Source organism: Pristiophorus japonicus, chromosome 4, assembly GCF_044704955.1.
Source record: "Pristiophorus japonicus isolate sPriJap1 chromosome 4, sPriJap1.hap1, whole genome shotgun sequence".
Lineage (NCBI taxonomy): Eukaryota > Metazoa > Chordata > Chondrichthyes > Pristiophoridae > Pristiophorus > Pristiophorus japonicus.
The window spans coordinates 160,138,512-160,164,418 of record NC_091980.1 but is presented as its reverse complement, the minus strand read 5'-3'; the positions used below and the strand labels follow the sequence as shown (position 1 = coordinate 160,164,418).

General features: G+C 46.5%; 1 protein-coding gene across 4 annotated transcripts in view; it reads left to right on the top strand.

The window, feature by feature from the left end:
- LOC139263138 (cytosolic phospholipase A2 zeta-like) overlaps positions 1-25,907 on the top strand; it is a 202,217-nt gene that overhangs the window by 66,200 nt on the left and 110,110 nt on the right. For all 4 annotated transcript variants that reach the window (XM_070878746.1, XM_070878745.1, XM_070878743.1 and 1 more), the window contains 3 exons: positions 12,581-12,759; positions 21,239-21,352; positions 23,261-23,298. In XM_070878746.1, the coding sequence (XP_070734847.1) occupies positions 12,581-12,759; positions 21,239-21,352; positions 23,261-23,298 (331 nt within the window). The remainder of the gene's footprint in view (positions 1-12,580; positions 12,760-21,238; positions 21,353-23,260; positions 23,299-25,907) is intronic.

Here is a 25,907-nt window from a genome sequence, read left to right as displayed (position 1 = left end):
ACTCTGGAGCATGCACGATGCTGAGAATGATGTGAATAGCACATTTAGTGAGTTGGTCTTACCACAGGTAAAGGGTCCACAGCCAGATACGGAATGGAAGACCAACAGGAAGAGCAGTGCAAGGAAGGTAGTGCAGGGGTCCCCTGCGGTCAACCCCCTGCAAAACAGATACACCGCTTTGGGTACTGTTGAGGGGGATGACTCATCAGGGGAGAGCAGCAGCAGCCAGGTTCATAGCACCGTGGCTGGCTCTGCTGCACAGGAGGGCAGAAAAAAGAGTGGGAGAGCAATAGTGAAAGGGGATTCAATTGTAAGGGGGGAATAGATAGGCGTTTCTGCGGCCGCAACCGAAACTCGAGGATGGTATGTTGCCTCCCTGGTGCAAGGGTCAAGGGTGTCTCGGTGCGGGTGCAGGACATTCTGAAAAGGGAGGGTGAACAGCCAGTTGTCGTGATGCATATAGGTACCAACGATATAGGTAAAAAACGGGATGAAGTCCTACGAGACAAATTTAGGGAGCTAGGAATTAAATTAAAAAGTAGAACCTCAAAAGTAGCAATCTCAGGATTGCTACTAGTGCCACGTGCTAGTCAGAGTAGGAATCGCAGGATAGCTCCGATGAATACGTGGCTTGAGCAGTGGTGCAGAAGGGAGGGATTCAAATTCCTGGGCCATTGGAACCGGTTCTGGGGGAGGTGGGACCAGTACAAACCGGATGGTCTGCACCTGGGCAGGACCGGAACCAATGTCCTAGGGGGAGTGTTTGCTAGTGCTGTTTGGGAGCAGTTAAACTAATATGGCAGGGGGGGTGGGAACCTATGCAGGGAGACAGAAGCAAAAAGAAGAAAGAAGAATAGTAAAAATGGAGGGCAGAGAAACCCAAGGCAAAAATCAAAAAGGGCCACTTTATAGCAGAATTCTAAAAGACAAGCCTGAAGGCTCTGTGCCTCAATACGAGGAGTATTTGGAATAAGGTGGATGAATGCGCAGATAGCAGTTAACAGGTATGATGTGATTGGCATCACAGAGACATGGCTCCAGGGTGACCAAGGCTGGGAACTCAACATCCAAGGGTATTCAGCATTTAGGAAGGATAGACAGGAAGGAAAAGGAGGCGGGGTGGCGTTGCTGGTTAAAGAGGAAATTAATGCAATTGTAAGGAAGGACATTAGCTTGGATGATGTGGAATCGGTATAGGTGGAGCTACGGAATACCAAAGGGCAGAAAACACCAGTGGGAGTTGTGTACAGGCACCAAATAGTAGGATTGAGGTTGGGGACAGCATCAAACAAGAAATAAGGGATGTGTGCAATAAAGGTACAGCAGTAATCATGGGCAACTTTAATCTACATATAGATTGGGCTAACCTAACTGGTAGCAATGCGGTGGAGGAGTATTTCCTGGAGTGTATTACGGATGGTTTTCTAGACCAATATGTCGAGGAACCAACCAGAGAGCTGGCCATCCTAGATTGGGTGATGTGCAATGAGAAAGGACTAATTAACAATCTTGTTGTGCGAGGCCCCTTGTGGAAGAGTGACCATAATATGTTAGAATTCTTTATTAAGATGGAGAGTGACACAGTTAATTCAGAAACTAGGGTCCTGAGCTTAAGGAAAGATAACTTTGATGATATGAGGCGCGAATTGGCTAGATTAGACTGGCAAATGATATTTGAAGGGTTGACGGTGGATAGGCAATGGCAAACCTTTAAAGATCATATGGACGAATTTCAACAAATGTACATCCCTGTCTGGAGTAAAAATAAAACGGGGAAGGTGACTCAACCGTGGCTAACAAGGGAAATTAAGGATAGTGTTAAATCCAAGCAAGAGGCATACAAATTAGCCAGAAAACATAGCAAGCTCCGCAGAGGACTGGGAGAAATTTAGAATACAGCAGAGGAGGACAAAGGGTTTAATTAAGAGGGGGAAAATAGAGTACAAGAGGAAGCTTGCCGGAAACATAAAAAATGACTGCAAAAGCTTCTCTAGATATGTGAAGAGAAAAAGATTAGTGAAGACAAACGTAGGTCCCTTGCGGTCGGATTCGGGTGAATTTATAATGGGGAACAAAGAAATGGCAGGCCAATTGTGTCATGTATCTTACATTATTATATATAACTGTATCCTAACATGCTATACATGACTGTATTAAGATATTACCTGTAACCACCAGCATACCTTACCACCAGGGGTGCACTTGTAAGAGAGAGGTATATAAGGAGAGGTCTCAGGCAAGTGCAGCATTCCAGAGCTGTGAAATAAAGGTGCAGTTCGAGAGTGACCTTGACTTCACTACATGCCTCGTGTGAATCTGTACTGAGGGGACAGGACTTTACAGTGGTGACGAGTTACGGGATTACAGAATCCACAGAATGGCGAACAATGGATTAGATGAAAAGTACAATGCGGAAGACAATTGGGAGGACTTTATAGAAAGGCTCCAGCAAAGCTTTGTAACCAAAGACTGGTTAGGCAACGATAAGGCAGACAAGAGAAGAGCCCATCTCTTGACCAGCTGTGGCTCGAAAACATACGCTTTAATGAAGGATCTGTTGGCACCCAAGAAAACAGCAAGCAAGTCGTTTGAAGAATTGAGCACACTGGTAAGAGACCACCTGAAGCCAGCGAGCAGCCTACACATGGCCAGACACAGGTTCTACAACTACAGACTGTGTGGGCCAGAGCATACCTGACTTTGTGGCGGAACTTCGGAGGTTGGCTAGTTTATGTGAGTTCTCCGATGAACTGAGGAGAGAAATGCTGAGAGACTTTTTCATTGAAGGAATAGGCCACGCAGGCATATTCCGAAAGCTCATAGAGACCAAGAACCTGACGTTAGAGGCAGCAGCACTGGTTGCACAGACATTCTTGGTCGGGGAAGAAGAAACGAGGTTGATTTACAATGCAGGTACGACAACTAACGAAATATCGGAACAAGAAGTTCACAGCACTAAACAATCTGCTACCCCCACACACAGACAAAACCGGGAGAACAGGCTCTCGACAGCAGGCAGAAGCCATCAAGGGCTACAGGAACGGCCGTTCACACCTCATCAACCCACAATGCGAGCAATCAACTACAAACTGAGAGAATCTCGAGAGATCAGCCAGATGCAGCTCATTCTTTGGGAACACTTTGAACAATGGGACAGGTCTGTGCTGGAGGTGTGGGGGTGGGCACTCGTCAAGAGGATGTCGATTTCAGCAGGCTGTTTGCAGAAATTGTGAATATACAGGGCATTTGGCCCGCATTTGCAAAAAAACGGCAGCTCGGCTGGTATACGAATCGGATGGATCGGAAAGCAGACCAGAAGATGGTGGGGACAGTACCCGGGACACCGATGTACAGCGGGTCAACACGATCAATGGCCGCTGCTCCTACAACAGGACGCCTCCTATAATGATGTGGGTCCTACTCAACGGGATATCTGTCAACATGGAGCTGGATACGGGAGCGAGTCAATCTCTCATGGGCGCTCAACAATTTGAACAACTGTGGCTGCATAAAAGAGACAGACCAAAACTCACAAGGGTCGACACCAAACTAAGGACCTATACCAAAGAAATCGTACCAGTCCTCGGCAGCGCCATGCTCTCTGTCACACACAAAGGGACAGTGAACCGACTTCCCCTGTGGATTGTCCCTGGAGACCCCCCAGCACTGCTGGGGAGAAGCTGGCTGGCAAAACTAAACTGGAAATGGGATGATGTCCATGCCATGTCATTAGAGGAACGGACCTCCTGCTCAACAGTTATAAAGCGATTTGAACATCTTTTTCAGCCAGGTGTGGGCACTTTCAAAGGGGCCAAAGTCAAAATCTACATCACACAGGATGCTAGACCGGTCCATCACAAGGCCAGAGCTGTACCCTATGTGATGAGGGAAAAGATTGAACACGAACTAGACAGGCTTCTGCGGGAAGGCATTATATCACCTGTGGAATTTAGCGACTGGGCAAGTCCCATCGTCCCAGTCATGAAGCCTGATGGATCCGTACGAATCTGTGGGGACTACAAATCTACCATAAACGGAGTCTCCCTACAGGACGGTACCCGCTGTCCAGAACGGAGGACTTATTTGCCACATTAGCTGGAGGTAAACTTTTCTCAAAATTAGACCTCACATCTGCGTATATGACGCAAGAATTGACCGAGGAATCCAAGCTACTCACCACCATCAACACACATCGAGGCCTTTTCATGTACAATCAATGCCCATTCGGCATCAGGTCGGCAGCTGCTATATTCCAGCGCAACATGGAGAGTCTGCTCAAGTCCATCCCGGGACGGTTCTATTTCAAGACGACATACTTATCACGGGCAGGGACACCGACTCCCATCTCCGTAATTTGGAGGAAGTACTAAAGCGGTTAGATCGGGTAGGCCTACGAGTCAAGAAATCCAAGTGCCTGTTTCTCGCACCCGAGGTTGAAGTTTTGGGCAGAAGGATTGCCGCTGATGGAATCCGCCCAACAGAGTCCAAAACAGAAGCAATTCGCCTGGCACCCAGGTCCCGGCATGTCTCAGAACTGCGCGCCTTTCTCGGGCTACTCACTTACTTTGGGAACTTTATGCAGAACTTAAGCACGCTACTGGAGCCTCTCCAAGTGCTACTCAGGAAGGGGTGCGATTGGTTTGGGGGGGACGCCCAGGAACGTGCCTTCAATAAGGCATGCAACCTTCTGTGTTCCAACAGTGTTTTGACTTTCTTTGATCCAGGTAAAAAGCTAATTCTCACATGCGATGCGTCAGCATTTGGGGTCCGGTGCGTTTTGCAACATGTCATTAGTGCGGGCAAATTACAACCCATAGCTTATGCCTCCAGGTCACTTTCGCGGGCGGAGCGCGGGTACGGAATGGTAGAGAAGGAGGCGCTCGCGTGCGTGTACGGTGTCAAAAAGATGCACCAATACTTTTTCGGTGCCATGTTCGCGTTAGAAACCGACCACAAGCCCCTCACATCCCTCCTTTCCAAGAGCAAGGCAATAAACGCCAACGCCTCGGCACAAATTCAACGGTGGACACTCATGCTGGCGTCCTACGACTATACCATAAGGCACAGACCAGGCACAGACAACTGTGCCGATGCGCTCAGCAGGCTACCCCTGGCGACCACGGAAGGGCCTGACGAACAGGACTGTGAGATAGTCATGGCAATCAATGCCTTTGAGTCCACAGGTTCGCCCATGACGGCTCGCCAAATCAGAGCCTGGACGGCCAGCGACCCCACGTTATCCTTAGTAAAAAGATGTGGCCTAACCGGTGACTGGGCAGAGGTTCGCGATGCCTGCCCCGAGGAATGAAAACCCTTTCACAGGCGCATGCATGAGCTATCACTACAAGCAGACTGCCTGATGTGGGGCAGCCGAGTAGTCATACCTCTGCGAGGCAGAGAGGCATTTGTCAGGGAGCTCCACAGCAAGCACCCGGGGATTGTTCTCATGAAGGCCATAGCCAGATCCCACGTCTGGTGGCCTGGTATTGACACGGACTTGGTGCTCTGCGTCCGAAGGTCCACCATTTGTGCCCAACTCAGCAATGCTCCCAGGGAGGCTCCACTGAGCCCCTGGCCCTGGCCTACCAAACCGTGGTCGCGGGTGCACGTAGACTATGCGGGCCCATTCATGGGCAAAATGTTCCTCGTAGTTGTAGATGCATTTTCAAAGTGGATCGAATGCACCATTTTAACCTCGAGCACAACCTCCACCACTGTGGAGAGCCTCGCAACCATGTTTGCATCGCACGGAATCCCTGACATATTGGTCAGTGACAATGGTCTGTGCTTCACCAGCGCAGAATTCCAAGACTTTATAATTGACCACGGCATAAATCCCGTCAAGATGGCACCGTTCAAGCCGGCCTCCAACGGCCAGGCGGAGAGAGCAGTGCAAATCATTAACCAAGGCATGCTTAAAATTCAAGGTCCCACGCTGCAGGGTCGCCTGTCGCGACTGCTGCTGGCATACAGATCTCGTCCGCACTCATTGACTGGGTTCCACCCCGCGCAACTGTTGATGAAAAGGACTTTAAAAATCAAGGCTCTCATTAATCCTCCCAGATATGCACGAAATCATTGAGGCAAAGCGCCGTAAGCTGACTGAGTACCAGTCAAGGAAGGAAACAGGCTACTGGTAGTACAAATGGACAATGGCAAAACCTGCCGGAGACATGTAGACCAAGTCAAAAGCAGATTTACCAACAACACTGCGGAACCAGAGGCAGACTACAATGTGGAACTCACACCACACCTGGTGGACAGACAGAGGGAACAACCTGAGGAACGGGCAATCCCAACAGACAGCCCAGGCGAGTCAACAACAATCACACCAATCGAAACAGACAGCCCAGGCAAGATACCAGCAACCACACCCAAAGAAAAACAGACACCAAGGCAAACAACTGAACCACAACTCAGACGCTCCACGCGAGAGCGAAGACCACCTGAGAGACTGAACCTATAAAGACAATAAGACCTTGGGGGAGGGTGATGTCATGTATCTTACATTATTATATATAACTGTATCCTAACATGCTATATATGACTGTAATAAGATATGACCTGTAACCACCAGCATACCTTACCACCAGGGGTGCACTTGCAAGAGAGAGGTATATAAGGAGAGGTTTCAGACAAGTGCAGCATTCCAGAGCTGTGAAATAAAGGTGCAGGTCCAGAGTGACCTTGACTTCACTACATGCCTCATGTGAATCTGTACTGAGGGGACAGGACTTTACAAATTGAACAAGTACTTTGGTTCTGTCTTCACTAAGGAAGACACAAATAACCTTCCCGATGTACTAGGGGTCCTAAGGTCGAGTGAGAAGGAGGAACTGAAGGATATCCTTATTAGGCGGGAAATTGTGCTAGGGAAATTGACGGGATTGAAGGCCGATAAATCCCCAGGGCCTGATAGTCTACATCCCAGAGTACTTAAGGAAGTGGCCCCAGAAATAGTGGATACATTGGTGATAATTTTCCATCAGTCTATCGACTCTGGATCAGTTCCTATGGACTGGAGGCTTGCTAATGTAACACCACTTTTTAAAAAAGGAGGGAGAGAGAAAACGGGTAATTAGTCTGACATCCATAGTGGGGAAAATGTTGGAATCAATCATTAAGGATGAAGTAGCAGCACATTTGGAAAGCCGTGATTGGATTGGTCCAAGTCAGCATGGATTTATGAAAGGGAAATGATGCTTGACAAATCTTCTGCAAATTTTTGAGGATGTAACTAGTAGAGTGGACAGGGGAGAACCAGTGGATGTGGTTTATTTGGACTTTCAAAAGGCTTTTGACAAGGTCCCACACAAGAGATTGGTGGGCAAAATCAAAGCACATGGTATTAGGGGTAATGTACTGACGTGGATAGAGAACTGTTGGCAGAGAGTCGGGATTAACAGGTCCTTTTCAGAATGGCAGTCAGTGACTAGTGGCGTGCCGCAGGGCTCAGTGCTGGGACCCCAGCTCTTCACAATATATATTAATGATTTGGATGATGGAATTGAGTGTAATATCTCCAAGTTTGCAGATGACACTAAACTGGGTGATGGTGTGAGCTGTGAGGAGGACGTTAAGAGGCTGCAGGGTGATTTGGACAAGTTAGGCGAGTGGGCAAATACATGGCAGATGCAGTACATTGTGGATAAATGTGAGGTTATCCACTTTGGGGGCAAAAACACGAAGGCACAATATTATCTGAATGGCGGCAGATTAGGAAAAGGGGAGGTGCAACGAGACCTGGGTGTCATGATTCATCAGACATTGAAGGTTGGCTTGCAGGTACGCAGGTGGTGAAGAAGGCAAATGGTATGTTGGCCTTCATAGCAAGGGGATTTGAGTATAGGAGCAGGGAAGTCTTACTGCAGTTGTACAGGGCCTTGGTGAGGCCCCACCTGGAATATTGTGTTCAGTTTTGGTCTCCTAATCTGAGGAAGGATGTTCTTTCTATTGAGGGAGTGCAGCGGAGGTTCACCAAACTGATTCCTGGGATGGCAGAACTGACATATGAGGAGAGACTGGATCGACTGGGCCTGTATTCACTGGAGTTTAGAAGGATGAGAGGGGATCTCATAGAAACATATAAAATTCTGATGGGACTGACAGGTTAGATGCAAGAAGAATGTTCCCGATGTTGGGGAAGTCCAGAACCAGGGGACATGGTCTAAGGATCAGGGGTAAGCCATTTAGGACTGAGATGAGGAGGAACTTCTTCACTCAGAGAGTTGTTAACCTGTGGAATTCCCTACCGCAGAGAGTTGTTGATGCCAGTTGATTCGATATATTCAAGAGGGAGTTAGATATGGCCCTTGCGGCTAAAGGGATCAAGGGGGTATGGAGAGAAATCAGGAACGGGGTACTGAAGGAAGGATCAGCCATGATCTTATTGAATGGTGGTGCAGGCTCGAAGGGCCGTATGGCCTACTCCTGCACCTATTTTCTATGTTTCTAAACAAATTCCCGTTGTGATTCGAGCCCGGCATTGGCAACTTCACAAGTGCCAAAGTGCAGATCCATCTCGTCCCTGATGCACGACCCGTTCATCACAAGGCCCGAGCGGTTCCATACATGATGCGAGAGAAAGTCGAAATCGAGCTGGACAGACTTCAACGAGAGGAGATCATATTGCCTGTCGAGTTCAACGAGTGGGCCAGTCCAATTTTTCCTGTGTTGAAAAGCGATGGGACGGTCAGAATCTGCGGGGACTACAAGTAATGATCAATCAAGTCTCGTTACAGGACCAGTACTCACCAACCAAAGCGGATGACCTGTTTGCAACGCTAGCAGGGGGGAAGTCGTTCACCAAGCTGGATCTAACCTCTGCTTACATGACACAGGAGCTGGCTGAACCTTTAAAAAAATTGACGTGCATCAATACGCACAGAGGACTGTTCATATACCACAGATGCCCCTTGTGGATTTGCTCGACGGCAGCCATCTTCCAGAGGAACATGGAGAGTCTGCTGAAATCGGTTCTGCGCACCGTGGTGTTTCAAGACGACATCTTGATTACTGGCTGCAACACCACCGAACACTTGCACAACCTGGAAGAGGTTCTCAAGCGACTGGACAGAGTGGGACTCAGACTGAAACGCTCCAAGTGTGTTTTCCTGGCGCCCGAGGTCGAATTTCTGGGGAAAAAGATTGCGGCAGCCAGCATCAGATCCACGGTCTCCAAGATGGAGGCCATCAAGAATGCACCCAGACCACAGAATGTGACGGAGCTGCGTTCGTTCCTGGGACTCCTCAACTATTTTGGTAACTTTCTACTGGGGTTGAGCACTTTGCTGGAACCATTGCATTTATTGCTACGCAAGGGTGACGACTGGGTTTGGGGTAAATCTCAAGAGTCAGCCTTTAACAAGGCCAGAACCTGCTATATTCTCACAAGTTACTTGTATTGTATGACCCGTGTAAAAGTTTAGTACTAGCTTGTGATGCATCTTCATACGGGGTCAGTTGTGTGTTACAGCAAGCCAGTGGGTCAGGCAAACTGCAACCGGTTGCATGTGCGTCCAGAAGCTTATCTAAGGCTGAAAGAGCCTACAGTATGGTTCAGAAAGAAGCATTAGCATGCGTAGACGGGTTAAGAAAATGCACCAAAACCTATTTAGGCTCCGGTTCGAACTCGAAACCGACCACAAGCCACTCATTTTGTTGTTCTCAGAAAGCAAAGGTATGAACTACAATGCTTCGTCCCGCATCCAAAGATGGGCACTAACGTTATCTGCGTATGATTATGTAATCCGCCGCAGACCAGGCACGGAGAACTTTGCGGATGCCCTCAGTTGGCTACTATTGCCCACCACTAGGGTGGAAATGGCGCAACCCGCAGACTTGCTTCTTGTAATGGATGCTTTTGAGAGCGAGGGATCACCCGTCACGGCTCGCCAGATCAGGACCTGGACTAGCCAGGACCCTGTGCTATCACTAGTAAAAAGCTGTGTCCTCAATGGGAGCTGGTCGGCTGTTCCCGGGGAAATGCAAGATGAAATTAAGCCGTTCCACTGAAGCAAGGATGAAATGTTCATCCATTCGGACTGCCTTCTATGGGAGAACCATGTAATTTTGCCCAAAAAAGGCAGGGAAATGTTTATACGCGACCATCACAATACCCACCCAGGCATAGTCATGATGAAGGCTATCGCCAGGTTGCACGTTTTGTGGTCCAGCATTGACTCGGAGCTGGAGTCATGCATGCACCAGTATAACACTTTCTCACAATTAAGCAATGCACCAAGGGAGGCCCTACTGAGTCTGTGGCCATGGCCCTCCAAACCGTGGTCAAGGTTCCACGTAGATTTCGCTGGCCCCTTTCTAGGAAAGATGTTCCTAGTAGCAGTGGACGCTTACTCTAAATGGACTGAATGTATAATAATGTCGTCGTGTATGTCCACTGCCACCATTGAAAGCCTCCGGGCCATGTTCACCATCCATGGCTTGCCCGACGTCTTTGTTACTGACAATGGACCATGCTTCACCAGCTCAGAATTCAATGAGTTCACCCGCAATGGCATCAAGCATGTCAGGTCTGCGCCGTTTAAGCCAGCATCCAATGGTCAAGCGGAACGGGCAGTCCAAACCATCTAGCAGAGCTTGAAACGTGTGATGGACAGTTCCCTGCAGACCCGGTTATCTCGGATTCTGCTCATCTGCCGCACGCGAACCCACTTGCTTACCGGGGTTCCCCCTGTAGGATTGCTAATGGAGAGCACTGAAAACCAGACTCTCCTTAGTCCACCCGGATCTCAATGATCATGTAGAAACCCGGCGTCACCGGCATAACATGTACCATGATCGCGCGGCTGTATCACGTGACATTGAAGTCAGTGACCCTGTGTTTGTTCTTGATTATGGTCATGGTCCCAAATGGGTTACTGGCACTGTGTTAGCCAAGGAGGGGAAATAGAGTGTTGTCAAACTTTTGAATGGACAAACGTGCAGAAAGCACTTGGATCAGACCAAACTGTGGTTCAGTGACAACAAAGAACAGTTTGAAGAGGACATTACCATCATTGATCCACCCACACACACCCAACCAGCAATCGACCTCGCAGTCAACCACGAGGATGAACCCACCATGCCCGACAGTCCGATCAGACCAGTCACACTGCAGTGCAGCAATGATCCAACCAACTCACCTATGCCAGGACTTCAACTCAGGCGATCAACCCGAGAACGCAGTGCCCCGGATCGCCTCAACTTGTAGATAAGACTTTGAGGGGGGCGGGGGGGGGGGAATGATGTTATGTATGTAAACATTACCAATGTGTAAGACTTGCCACTTGGGGGCGCACCTGTGGGAGACCCACGGGTCACTTGTACATCCTGGGCAAGCAGGTATAAAAGGCAGTCTACCATGCTGCTACTTCACTCTGGAGTTACAATAAAGAGGCCAAGGTCACAACAGTTTGAGCTTAAGATATACAGTCTTGTGGAGTTATTCTAAACTTAACAAGGCAGATCAGCCAGGAAGACAGCAGAGCATCTTAATGGAGGAGGGAGAGACTTGGGAGAGAATTCCAGAGCTTGGGGCCCATGCAGCTGAAGGCAGGGCTGCCAATGGTGGAGCGATTAAACTCAGAGATGCTCAAGAGGCCATGGGGGAATTTGAAAACAGGGATGAGGATTTAAAAATCGAGGCATTGCTTAACCGGGAGCCAGTGTAGGTCAGCGAACACAGGGGTGATGGGTGAGCGGGACTTGGTGTGAGTTGGGATACGGGCAGCCGAGTTTTGGATGACCTCAAGTTTACGTAGGGTAGAATGTGGGAGGCCAGCCAGGGGTGCTTTGGCATAGTCAAGTCTAGAGGTAACTAAGGCACGGATGAGGGTTTCGGCAGCAGATGAGCTGAGGCAGGGGTGGAGATGGGTGATGTTATGGAGGTGGAAATGGGCGGTCGTAGTTAGGGTCAGAAGCTTATTTCAGAGTAAAGTATGACACCAAGCAGGATGGAGTGTTCAAGCGTTTCAAAGGGTACAGACAGCTCGGCAGCTGTCTTATCTTTAACCTTGTCCCTTAACTCCCCAAAAGTGCATAATCTTAGCCTTCAACAGTAATAATAATAACTTTCGTACTTGGCCAGCATGCTGTCTAAACAGTAACAGTTCTGTGTTTTATCTTTTATTGTTGATACTTTTAACCAAATTCTGCTCCTTGAGTAATTTAGGGTTTCTAGCCCATCCTTTTAGTTTTCCTTAAAAGTCATAAATCCTTCCAGCCAATCAGTGCCACCTTTTGCTGTGCAAGTACAGCACGTGATGAGTGAAGCGTGGGACATTCGAAAACTGAAAACAGGTCCAGCAAGATATGCAGAACCCTCATTTGAATAAATTATTATGACCGTCAAATGTTCCCGAGCTGCGCTCTTGCCGCCAGCACATCTACCTTATCTAACATCGCAGGCGACACGCTGAAGGGTGTAAAACTGATTTTACATAGGACCCTTACAGAGAGAGAAGACTTACTTATCAGTCTCAGCTGGATTTGATCCCAGGTGAAGAGGTAGTGTGGAACACACTCATCTCTTACTGTTTTTTTTAAGGTATGCTCAGTAAGTCCTCTTTTTCTCTTCCAGGTGTTAACGTGCAGTATGATATGTCTGTGAGAGTTGATGGAGCCTATGAGAAGGAGCAGATCACCACCCTCAAACCTCTCTCAAATCCTGTGTGGAACGAAAAATTTGTCTTCCACATAAACAAGGGCTTGGACCCAAAACTGAAGATTGACCTGTATCAAACCAACACAGTACTGCAGGTGAGCAACCTGTCCTCACACTGATTCATGGCGAGAGAATTTGAGTATAGGAACAGAGAGGTCTTTCTTCGGTTATACAGGGCCTTAATGAGGCCTCACCTTGAATATTGTGTACAGTTTTGGTCTAATCTGAGGAAGGACATTTTTGCTATTGAGGGAGTGCAGCGAAGGTTCACCAGACTGATTCCCGAGATGGCAGGACTGACATATGAAGAAAGACTGGATTGACTAGGCTTACATTCACTGGAATTTAGAAGAATGAGAGGGGATCTCATAGAAACATATAAAATTCTGACGGAATTGGACAGGTTAGAGGCAGGAAGAATGTTCCAGATGTTGGGGAAGCCCAGAACCAGGGGTCACAGTTTAAGGATAAGTGGTAAGCCATTTAGGACCGAGAGGAGGAAAAACTTCTTCACTCAGAGAATTGTGAACCTGTGGAATTCTCTACCACAGAAAGTTGTTGAGGCAAGTTCTTTAGATATATTCAAGAGGGGGTTAGATATGGCCTTTACGGCTAAAGGGATCAAGGGGTATGGAGAGAAAGCGGGAAAGGGTACTGAGGTGAATGATTAACCATGATCTTATTGAATGGTGGTGCAGGCTCGAAGGGCTGAATGGCCTACTCATGCACCTATTTTTTATGTTTTTATGATTGCACTTCAAACCAGCACATTACTGCACGGGAGCTACCTGTTCTCACACTGGTCCCACTTACTTCAAACCATTGTTTAGACAATGCTGCATTTGACCTTTTGATGCACTTAACAGCTTACCTGGGATCCACGGTGCAATGGGGAGGGCAGTTGAATATTCCTGTTGTGCCAATTTATAAAACAATTGGATATGTTTCTGGAAAGCAAAGGTATTGAGGGATACTGTAAGAAAGTTACGGTATCTCTCAATACCTACAAGGGTAGGTGAGATTGATGTGTGTAAAAGGATAAAACTTGTTTGGCCTTATGACATTTCTTTGCTTCCAGAAACTCGTGTTCCAAAACTATGGAAGTTACTGACAGACCCTTAAAAGCTAATCAATCAACTAAGTGTTAGAACTTTTATCAAAAGGAAAAAAATGACTGGTTCACAAACAATCACCAATAAGTTGCATTTAAAATGGCTGCTACCTCTTTTTTACAAGTTAGAACTGTTACTGAACGAGTTCAGAAATGTGACTTTCAGTCTCCTGCCACAATCAAAATTGCTAATGTTGAAAATTTGTAACCTCATCTGACTGTGCCTAGATTCATGAAGGTCATATCACTCTCAAAATCTCCAGTCAAAATGGTCACCCCCTCATCTCTTTTTAACTCATTCTCGGGATATACGTCGCTGTAGTTCCCTGTTTTCTCTCTCTCTCCTTTCTTTAATAGCGCTGTTCTAGAATCTCGTGAATTTTGAAAGATCGCAACCAATGCATCCACTATCTCTGCAGCCACCTCTTTTAGAATCCTACAATGTAGACCATCAGGTTCAGGGAATTTGTCAGCTCTTAGAACTTTTTCTCTATTGATTTTAATATTCCTCATTCTTATTAACCCCATGGTTCCTGATTATTTTGATATGCTTTTTGTGTCTTCTACTGTGAGGACAGATACTAAATATTTGTTTAAATATTTGTCTCTGCCATTTCCTTTTCCCCTAATATAATGTTTCTTGTCTCAGCCTCTAAGGGACTTACTTTTGCTACTGTCTTTTTACATACTCTTACAATCTGTTGTTATATTTTTTGCTCGATAGCTCTCATTCTATTTTCCCCTTTTTAATCATTTTTTGGTCATTATTTGTTGATTTCTAAAGCTCTCCCTCAGACTTGCTACTACGCTTCGCAACATTATAATCCTCTTTTTTATTCGTTCATAGGATGGGCGTCGCTGAAAAGGTCAGCATTTATTGCCCATCCCTAATTGCCCTTGAGAAGATGGCGGTGAGCCGTCTTCTTGAACCACTGCACTCCCTGTGGTGAAGGTATCCCACAGTTAAGGAAGGAGTTCCAGGATTTTGACCCAGCAATGATGAAGGAACGGCGATATACTTCCAAGTCATAATAGTGTGTGACTTGGAGGGGAACGTGGAAGTGGTGGCGTTCCTATGCGCCTGCTGCCCTTGTCCTTCTAGCTGGTAGAGGTCGTGGGTTTGGGAGGTGCTGCTGAAGAAGCCTTGACGAGTTTCTGCAGTGCATCTTGTAGATGGTACACACTGCAGCCACGATGCACCAGTGATGGAGGGAGTGAATTTTTAAGGTGATGGAAGGGGTGCCAATCAAGTGGGCTGCTTTATCCTGGTGGTGTCGAGTGTTGTTGAAGCTGCACTCATTTAGGCAAGTGGAGAGTATTCCATCACACTCCTGACTTGTGCCTTGTAGATGGTGGAAAGGCTTTGAGGAGTTAGGAGGTGAGACACTCGCCGCAGAATACCCAGCCTCTGACCTGCTCTTGCTGCCACAGTATTTATGTGGCAGGTCCAGTTAGGTTTCTTGTCAATGGTGACCCCCCCCCCCCCCGCCAGGATATTGATGGTGGGGGATTTGGCGATGGTAATGCCATTGAATGTCAAGGGAAGGTGGTTAGACTCTTGCTTGTTGGAGATAGTCATTGCTTGACACTTGTGTGGCGCAAATGTTACTTGCCACTTATCAGCCTTCTCCTCCTGTTAGTTGTTTAATGGTCCACCATCATTCACAACTGGGTGAAGCAATACTGCAGATTGTGGGATCGCTTAACCACGTCTATGGCATGCTGCTTCTGCTTTTTAACATGTATGTAGTCCTGTGTTGCAGCTTCCCCGGGTTGACACCACATTTTTAGGTAGGGCTGGTACTGCTCCTGGCATGCTCTTCTACATTCCTCATTGACCCAGGGTTGCTCGCCTGACTTGATGGTAATGGTAGATTGAGGGATATGCCGGGCCATGAGGTTACAGATTGTGGTGGAATACAATTCTGCTGCTGCTGATGACCCACAGCGCCTCATGGATGCCCAGTTTTGAGCTGCTAGATCTGTTCTGAATCTATCCCATTTAGCACGGTGGTGGTGCCATACAACACGATGGAGGGTGTCCTCAGTGTGAAGATGGTATTTCGTCTCCTCAATGACTGTGTGATGGTTGCTGCAACCAATGCCACCATGGACAGATGCATCTGCGACAGGTAGATTGGTGAGGATGAGGTCAAGTAGGTTTTCCCTCGTGTTGGTTCTCTCACCACCTGCTGCAGGCCCAGTCTGGCAGCTATGAACTTCAGGACTTGGCCAGCTTGGTCAGTAGTGGTGCTACTTGTCCCCCACCCAGAGTACATTCTGTGCCCTTGCTACTCTCAGTGCTTCTTCCAAGTGGTGTTCAACATGGAGGAGTACTGATTCTTCAACTGAGGGAGGGCAGTAGGTGGTAATCAGCAGGAGGTTTCCTTGTCCATGCTTGACCTGAAGCCATGAGACATCATGGGGTCCGGAGTCAATGTTGAGGACTCCCGGGGCCACTCCTTCCCGACTATATACCACTGTTCTGCCAACCCTGGTGGGTCTGTCCTGCCGGTGGGACAGGACATACCCAGGGATAGTGATGGAGGACTCTGGGACATTGGCTGAAAGGTATGATTCTGCAAGTATGTCTATGTCAGGTGTTGCTTGACTGGTCTGTGGGACGCTGCTCCCAATTTTAGCACAAGTCCCCAGACGTTAATGAGGAGGACTTTGCAGGGTCGACTGGGCTGGGTGTGCCGTTGTCGTGTCCATAGCTGGTGTGGAGGTTGATGCTGGGTGGTCCCTCCGGTTTTATTTTTCTTACTGTTTCTCGTAGCGGTTTTGTTACACTTTTGCTAGCCTATCTCGGAGGGCATTTACAAGTCAACCACATTGCTGTATGTCTGGAGTCACATATAGGCCGGACCGGGTAAGGACAGCAGATTTCCTTCCCTAAAAGACATTACTGAACCAGATGGGTTTTTACAACAATCCGGTAGTTTCATGATCACCGTTACTGATACTAGCTTTTTATTCCAGATTTATTTAATTAATTGAATTTAAATTCCCCAGCTGCCGTGTCTCTGGATCATTAGTCCAGGCCTCTGGATTATTAGTCCAGTAACATTCGCACAATGCTACCGTTCCGTTTTTCTTTTAATCTGATAGTACCCTTCATTTCTTTAGTTCCTTAATTAGCCACGGATTCATCATTTTTCCCATGGAGTTTTTATTTCTCAATGGAGAAATTGTTGAGAATTTTGGAATATTTCTTTAAATGAGTTGCTGCAGTGCATCCTATAGGTAGTGTACACTGCAGCTATGGTGCACCGGTGGTGGAGAGAGTAGACGTTTAAGGTGATGGATGGGCTGTCGATCAAGCGGGCTGCTTTGTCCCGGCTGGTGGTTACTTCTTAAATGTTGATGCAGTTGCATCCATTCAGGAAAGTGGAGTGTTTTCCATCATACTGCTGACTTGTGCCTTGTGGGTGGTGGAGAGGCTTTGAGCAGTCAGGAGATGAGCCACTCAGCGCAGAATACCCAGCCTCTGACCTGCTGTCGTAGCCACAGCATTTATTTGGCTAGTCCAGTTGAGTTTCTGGTCAATGTTGATGGTGGGTTTGGTGATGGTAATGCCATTGAATGTCATGGGGAGGTGGTTAAATTCTCTTTTATTGGCACTTGTGGCTTAGCACTTGTGTGGCATGAATGTTCAGCCCAAGTCTGGATGTTGTCCAGGTCTTGCTGCATGCGGGCAATCATCAGCGAACAGCCCCACTCTTGACCTTATGATGGAAGGAAGCTCATTGATGAAGCAGCTGAAGGTAGTTGGACCTTGAATGCTGCCACGAGGAACTCCTGCAGCAATGTCCATGGGGATGCGATTATCGGCTTTCAACAACCATAACCATCTTCCCTTGTGCTAGGTATAACTACCACCTCGGAGAGAATTCCCCCGATCCCCATTGACTTCGGTTTTACTACGGCTCCTTGGCGCTGCATTCAGTTAACATGCTGCTTAATGTCAAGGGTAGTCACCCTCATTGCACCTCTGGAATTCAGCTCCTTTGTGCATGTTGTGACCAAGGCTGTATTGAGGACTCCTTCCATCACTTTGCTGATGTTTGCGAGGAGGCTGATAGGTGGGTAATTGATGAAAACGTGGGGTATGCTACTAATGAGAATGTTTGGCGCGATGGTGATGAGAAATTGTGGCTAGTGAGATGTAGGATAATCAGAAATATCTGATTTCCATTGCACTGGCATGGGGTCCTCTTTTTGTGAAGAGCTATCCAATTAGTTCCACTCCACTGCCCCTTTCCCCTTCAAATATTTATTCGATTCCCTTTATTAATTGCGTATCCATTGTAAAATATTTCTACTGATTCCCACTTACTTCATTTTCAGTACCTACATTTACAGACTTTTGGAGTAGACAGGGCGTTCATGTGACTGATCAGGGCACATCAAGACAAGGCTACCTCAGGATCCTGGGGGTACAGATTCACATCATTAAAAGTAGCAATGTAGGTCAGCAAAGTCATTAAAACATGCAAACAAAGCACTGGTGTTTATGTTACATTTATATAGAACCTTGATTAGACCAGACTTAGTGCACAGTTCTCATCTCCATATTTCAAAAAGGATATAGAAGCACTGGAGAAAATGCAAGAAAGATTTACAAGGATGATACCAGAGCTAAAAGGGTATAAGTATGAGGGAAGACTGAACAGTCTGGAATTCCTTTATTTAGAAAGGAGAAAAGTAGTGGAAGGCTGGGGCCGATTATGTGGAGACAGAGGGTATGGCTGAAGTACTAAATGGGTACTTTGTATCTGACTTCACTAACGAAGAGGATGCTGACAAGCTCACAGTAAAGGAGAAGGCAGTAGAATAATTGGACAGGTTCAAAATAAAGAGGAGGTACTTCAAAAGTTGACAGTACTCAAAATAGAAATGTCACTCAGTCTGGGTGGGATGCATGCTAGGTTGCTGAGAGAAGTAAGGGTGGCATTTGCGGAGACTCTGGTTACAATCTTACAATGCTCCTTAGATATGGGAGCGTTGCCGGAGGACTGGAGGTTTGCAAATGTTACACCCTTGTTCAAAAAGGAGCAGAGGGATAAATGCAGCAACTACAGGCCAGTCAGCCTAACATCAGTGGTTGAGGAACTTTAGATACAATAATCAGAGACAAAGTTAATTGGCTCTTGGAAAAATAGGGGTTAATAAATGAAATCCAGCACGGTTTGTTAAAGGCGAATTGTGTTTGACTAACTTGAATGAGTTCTTTGATGAAATAACGGAGAGGATTGATGAGGTTGATGTTTCTATGGACTTTTGAAACGCATTTGATAAAGTACCACATAATAGACCTATTAGCAAAATTGACGCCCTTGGGATAAAGGGGCAGTGACAGTATGAATGCAAAATTGGCTATGGGACAGAAAGCAGAGAGTAGTGGTGAACGGTTGTTTCTCAGTCTACAGTGGTGTTTTCCAGGGGTCGATATTAGGACCACTGGTCTTTTTGATATATATTAATAACCTGGACTTGGGCATACAGGGCATAATTTCAAAGTTTGCAGATGACACAAAACTCGCATATGTAATAAACAGTGAGGAGGTTAGTAACAGACTTTAAGAGGACATAGATAGACTGGTGAAATGGGCAGACACGTGGCAGATGACATTTAACGCAGAGAAGTGTGAAGTGATTCATTTTGGTAGGAAGAATGAGGAGAGGCAATCTAAACTAAATGGTACACGTTTAAAGGGAGTGCAGAAACAGAGAGAGACCTGTGGGTGTACGTACACAAGTCTTTGAACCTGGCAGGACACGTTGAGAAGGCTGTCAAAAAGGCATACAGGATCTTTGGCTTTACAGTTAGAGGCAAAGAGTATAAAAGCAAGGAAGTTATACTAAACCCTTTGTAAAATAAATTGCAAAGCATATGATAATGATCTGGGATGCGTTGCCTGAAGGGGTAGTAGAAGCAGATTCAAAAGAGAATTGGATAAATACTTGAATGGGAAAAATGTGCAGGGCTATGGGGAAAGAGCAGGGAGTAGGATTAATTGAATAGCTCTTTCAAAGAGCTGGCACATGCACAGTGGGCCAAATGGCCTCCTTCTGTGTTGTATCATTCTATGATTCTATAAGGGCTTGAGGCCTCATTGTCAGCTCCTGTAGATAAACTCAAGCACACTATTGGAAAACCGTTTTAAAAGAAGGACATATTTCTATAGCACATTTCACAACCAAAGCGCTTTACAGCCAATTAAGTACTTTTGGAGTGTAGTCGTTGTAATGTGGGAAACGTGGCAGCCAGTTTGTGCACAGCAAGCTTCCACACACAGCAATGTGATAATGACCAGATAATCTTTTTTATGTTATGTTAATTGAGGAATAACTATTGGGACTGACTACTTAATTGTACTGCACTTTTTCTATCCTTCTGCACCTGCGTCCTCTCGAGACTCCGCCCCCTATGCCTCCCGCCCGGAACCGGAAGTGTAGCCCTGCAATCAGTCCGACCATGTTGTTCCACGGGTTGTTCGACTGGGCTGCTACTCCTCCACAAGACTGCTCCTCCGACTGATGACCGGGCCTCCTTATGAGCCTCCGGCCGGGCCCCAAGCTTCCCGCTGAACCCTGAGCCTCCCAGGGACCAATCGGCAATAGGTGAAGTTATATTGGAGAGCCAAACATAGACCATTTTGGCTGTAAATATTGGCCAGGAAATCGGGGATAACTCACCTGATCTTCTTTAAAATAGTGCCATGGGTTCTTTTACGTCCACCTGAGAGGGTAGATGGGGCCTCGGTGTAATGTCTCATCCGAAAGATGGCATCTCCGACAGTGCAGCGCTCCCTCAGTACTGCACTGGAGAGTCAGCCTAGATTCTTGTGCTCAAGTTCCTGGAGAGAGATTTAAACCCACAACCTTCGGGATTGGAGGCGAGTGATTTTTGATTTGATAGTTTACTTTCTCAGTGGAGGAATATAAGAAAGCTATCCTGATTGCCCTACTAGTTGATGCAATGAATATTTCAACTATACGGTGCAGGTATGACCTCGCTTAATGGTGAGTTAGCTGAAGCAACAGTAGAGCACTTCAATTACCTCAGCACCCAGGGGTTGGGGAGAGGAACGCCAGTCCTGATCACATCCTTGCGATGGAAAGGACATATTTATTCCATCTGAGGATAAGATTAGTTGTCCTCAGTTACGTTGCATCCTCCTGTTCCCATCTCCTCCCCCCTCTCCACCTCAGCCTGCTGACCTTGACTGACTGGGCTCACACATGAGTAAGATACCGGACTGATTGTCCATAGAACCCTACATCATCAAAGGATCAATACCATTGAGGAAAGTGGAGGGGGAGGATTTTATTTTGGAACACTAACATACGATAGGACTGAAAGTTTTCCATATAGCAGGAATGAAACTGACAAGCAGTGCACTTGTAGCTTCAACATGTGAGAACTCCTTTTAAAAACACCTGTCCATTTGTCACAGGACGATATGCATGGTGAAATGACGAAGGATAGCTCCGTGGTAGGTTCAGGGTTAGAACCCCTGTATCAGCTTCCTATTGGAAAGAGCGTGGATGTGATGCTTCCCCTTGGCCAGGTGAGCAGTGTTTAAAGCCATTGGTCAGCTCTTATACTTGGACTGACAACCAGCAGGACATTCCCAATCGGTTAATTTATGTATCAGTGGGCAGTCTGCTCATAACTGCCAATTACGGAGATCAACTATAGCTTTAACTGCATCTGAGTAGCGTTCTTGCGACTCTTACCAGACCCAAAATAGCACGGTTATTGAAAATCCAGTGTGAGTTGAATGTTGTCTTCTTAGTCTTGCCTGCTGACTTTCAGAAATTGTCCTAATTCTGTTCACTTTGCGCTAAAATTAACCTGGCCTCTGTAATGTATGCACCTATGAGTTCACAGGTTTGTAGAGCTGTTGAATTGTGAGTGCTTTAGCCAGTCACACGATCACAAGACTCAATAAAACCCCAGCCAGTTGTGTTCGGGGGATCCACAATGAGGCACGCGGTTGTGAGCCTAGTGGATGAACTGGTAATGTGTAGTGTGATTGTTAAACCTTTATTAATAAACCAACTAGTTCTTAATAGCAATGTGTTGCTATGAATTCTTAAGCAAAAAACCCATGAAGCAAATACATTACTTTATTTAAAATAAACAAATGAAGTTCGGTGCTTCTCTATGCAAACTCAACATCTCTCCATCAGTTCACTTCAATAATAGTGGACAGCAAGCATCTGTTGCTGCAATGTTTGTTTTAATATATTTTTTAAATAGCACAGTTGCTAATGTAAATGGGATAACTCTTTCAAAGAGCTAGTACAGGCACAACGGACCGAATGGCCCACATCTTTGCTGTATGATTCCAATGTTGTCGGAGATGAGATACATTGCTGATTGTCCATGTTGGAGAATGTTCCTGGTTAAGGAGAAGGGTGAATCTACACTTTGACTTTGCGGGGCAAAGAAGAAGGTATGAAGTGTATATATTGGAAGTCAAGTGGTTGAAGGGCCATCTAATCTTTAGCAGAAAGGCCTTGACTTCAGCTTTACGCTTCATGAAAGCCTGAATGGTGTGCCTTTGTGCACTGATACAGTGCTTCTCCAAACACTCAGACAGCTTTCTGCTAATTTGCCAACACAAAGAGCTCCCAATTCCGTGGCCCTGTGGGTAAATGGGGAGGCGAGACCAAGCATTTCTCCAGAGCAAAGAGCAGAAAACTGGAGTTAACATCCCTTGTTGTCCCTGCCTTCCCCATTAGATGCTTCAAGTTTGCCGCATATTATGTGCCCAACATATTGATTGGGGAATGGTATGTGGTGCAGGGAATAAAATAAATAAAATGCATTCTAATCACATGGGGAGAGGACTGAAGCAGTGTGATTAGTTATTGCAGGCCACTTGGGAGAATGTTGTGATGCTTGAGAAAGCAAGGAAGGAGTATAGGATTATTTGGCTTGAGAAGCCTTCCCCTTCCACAGACCAACAATCTACCCATCACTGCCTCTGCTTAAACTTGTAAGCGAAACTTCTGCAGAAATACTGATACTCAAAGGAAATCAAATAAAGCCCCAGGATATCAATACACATCTCCATGATTTATCTCTGCCCTTTAGAAATAATCCTCTCCTAACAGCTCTATGGAATATTTGATCGCAGTCAGTACTAAGGGGGGGCTAGGGGCAGTAATTGCACTCGCTGGGAAGAGACCAAGCCAGTTCTTTGTTGCTTGGCCACACGTAGCACTGCCCTGGGACATGGCTGAGTAACAGCTGGGACAGCGCTTCTTACCCTTAGTCTCAAATATTCATCTCACATACACTTGATGTAAAAGAAACCTAAAGGAAAAAGGACTCTGAAATCCATAATTGGGACAGGAAGAGAGGAGAAGGGCGGAATATATTCGTGCCAATTGGCTATCTGCCACAGCCACTTTGATATTTTTCTCAAATAGCACGAGTAACTTTTCCTCCTCATAATCTCTCTTAGGGACAGAGTGTTGACCTGAACCTGAAGGCTGAAAAATGGTGAGTTCATTTTGATTGGTCTCCGATTCATGTTTTCTTAACTTTTTGGGCTGGAATTTCGGCTTTTAGGATTTCAGGGCGTGAATGATGGTGGGGCGGCCCTTATATCACCTGGAAAATGTTTGCACCTCAGTCAGCAAAATTGGGCAGCTTGGCCCTGAGTGTGGGGCGGAGCGCTAGGGAAGGCGTTGCACACATCTCTTAAGGCACTAGGCTGGCTGAGCATGCGAAAATCTTGGCCTGGGAGCGCTCTGAGAGAGGTCTGGGGAGAAAAAACCCCTGAAAAAACCCCATCAAAAACATTCCCAATACATAGCCCACACAACATAAATCACAAAAAAAAAGAAAAAACAATCATGCTTACCTGAGGTCAACATTATTTACTTCACTACAGCTGCTACAGGTCGGACCGCCCACTTTCACAGGCGGACCCAGCAGGTTACAGGTCAGGTGGGAGTCAAAAATTGAGCCGGTGTCGCAACTCAGGGCGTTGCACACCGGCTCACCTCTTCCGGATAGTTTGCTCTGCCGAAATCGGCCCTGAAATCCCCGGTGGAGCGCTGGAAGCTGGCCGCCCACCCGGAAGAGTTCACCGCCACCATTGCCGTCCCTCTGGGGCAAAAACAGAGGCGCATATTATATATCCAGCCCAATATATAATATATATATATAAAAGCCCCAGTCTATCCAACTTTTGAATACTGCTCTTGTATCTGGGAAGGCTGTTCTATCACACTCCTTACTGTACAGACTGTTAGAAAAAGATGTCACCTGAAGGATGATCGCTGCCTTTGCCTCTAAGGGCTGATTTTAACTTCCGCCGGTGGCAGAAAACAGGTGATAGTGGATCTACTGCCCTATATATGCCCTGCTCATTTTCTTTTCCATAGGAGTTCCACTCCCACCCATTTTCCTCCACCATAAGCTTAAAATCAGCCCTGTAGCCTCCAGACTCTCTTACCATTGAAACTGATCTTGCCTGTTTTGACGTTTTGCCCCTTGTTCCTGTGAGCTCTCTGTCCTGCTTGCTCCTCCCTACATGCTTACTGTATTAAAATGAACACTCTTCACACTGATTCCGACTCTTGCTCTCATTCTTTCCCAGGTCCAAACTTTTAAACTGTATCTCCTTCAGTGATTTATTTATTTAACCGTCTGCAGGCTTTCAAAACCCAAGCCTGGAATCATCTAATCAGTATTCCTGATCGCTCTCATCAACTTTCCTGCTCTTATCAAGCCTCAGCTTGACACTTGGATTCCTCAATAATTTAAAAATATGTTGGAGAAAATATAAAAAGACTTGCATTTATTTAGCGCCTTTCACAACCACTGGATGAGGTAATTTTTGAAGTGTAGTCACTGTTGCAAACGCGGCAACCAATTTGCGCACAGCAAGCTCCCACAAACAGCAATGTGAAAATGACAAGATAATCTGTTTTAGTGATGTTGATTGAGGGAGAAATTTTTGGCCAGGACACGGGGGGGATAACTCCCCTGCTCTTCTTCGAAATAATTCCATGGGATCATTTATGTCCACTTGAGAGAGCAGGCAGGGCCTCGGTTTAACGTCTCATCCGAAAGAAGGCACCTCCGACAGTGCAGCACTCTTTCAGTACTGCACTGGAGTGTCAAGATTTTTGTGCTCAAGTCTCTGCAGCGGGACTTGAACCCAGAACTGTCTGACTCAGAGGCGATGGTGCTACCAACTGAGCCATGGCATATATAAGAAATAAGGCCCCCCCCCCCCACCACCACCATCACACTACAATGGCTTTTGCTTAAAGGCTCAAGCCAGTTTAACAGGCCACATATAGACCACATGGTCCAACATGTACTGATCTCAGCCAGTTCGAGGGCTCAGACTCAGTATGTGCCACTTGCGGAATTAGCCCCACCATTAGTTTAGAGAGAAGAGGACAAAATTAGAACAAACAAGCTGAAAGGGTAAATTTCCACTGCTTTTTCATTGTTGCAGTCAGTACGTTGCTTTACGGGGGGGAATCTGCGTGTTACATTGAAGAGTTCCCTCGAACTGTGCTGTGCTTCGCTTCCCTGTATGATTTATGCACTGCTGAGAACAAGGGTTCCCGTTGTTACAAGCATCAGAAAGAATGGAAGGGGACGGTGGGCAAGAGACATAGTGAAGAAGAGCTCCAACTACACTGCGCCACAGACGGAAGCAGCATGGCTTCATATCAATCATGCTTCATGTTGTAAGGGGTAATTCAGGGGTATTCAACATTCAGGAAGGATAGACAGAAAGGAAAAGGAGGTGGGGTAGTGTTGCTGGTTAAAGAGAAGATTAACGCAATAGTAAGGAAGGACATTAGCTTGGATGATGTGGAATCTGTATAGGTAGAGCTGCGGAATACCAAAGGGCAGAAAACGCTATTGGGAGTTGTGCACAGACCACCGAACAGTAGTAGTGAGGTTGGGAACAGCATCAAACAAGAAATTAGGGATGCGTGTAATAAAGGTACAGCAGTTACCATGGGCGACTTTAATCTACATATTGATTAGGCTAACCAAACTGGTAGCAATACGGTGGAGGAGAATTTCCTGGAGTGTATTAGGGATGGTTTTCTAGACCAATATGTCGAGGAACCAAC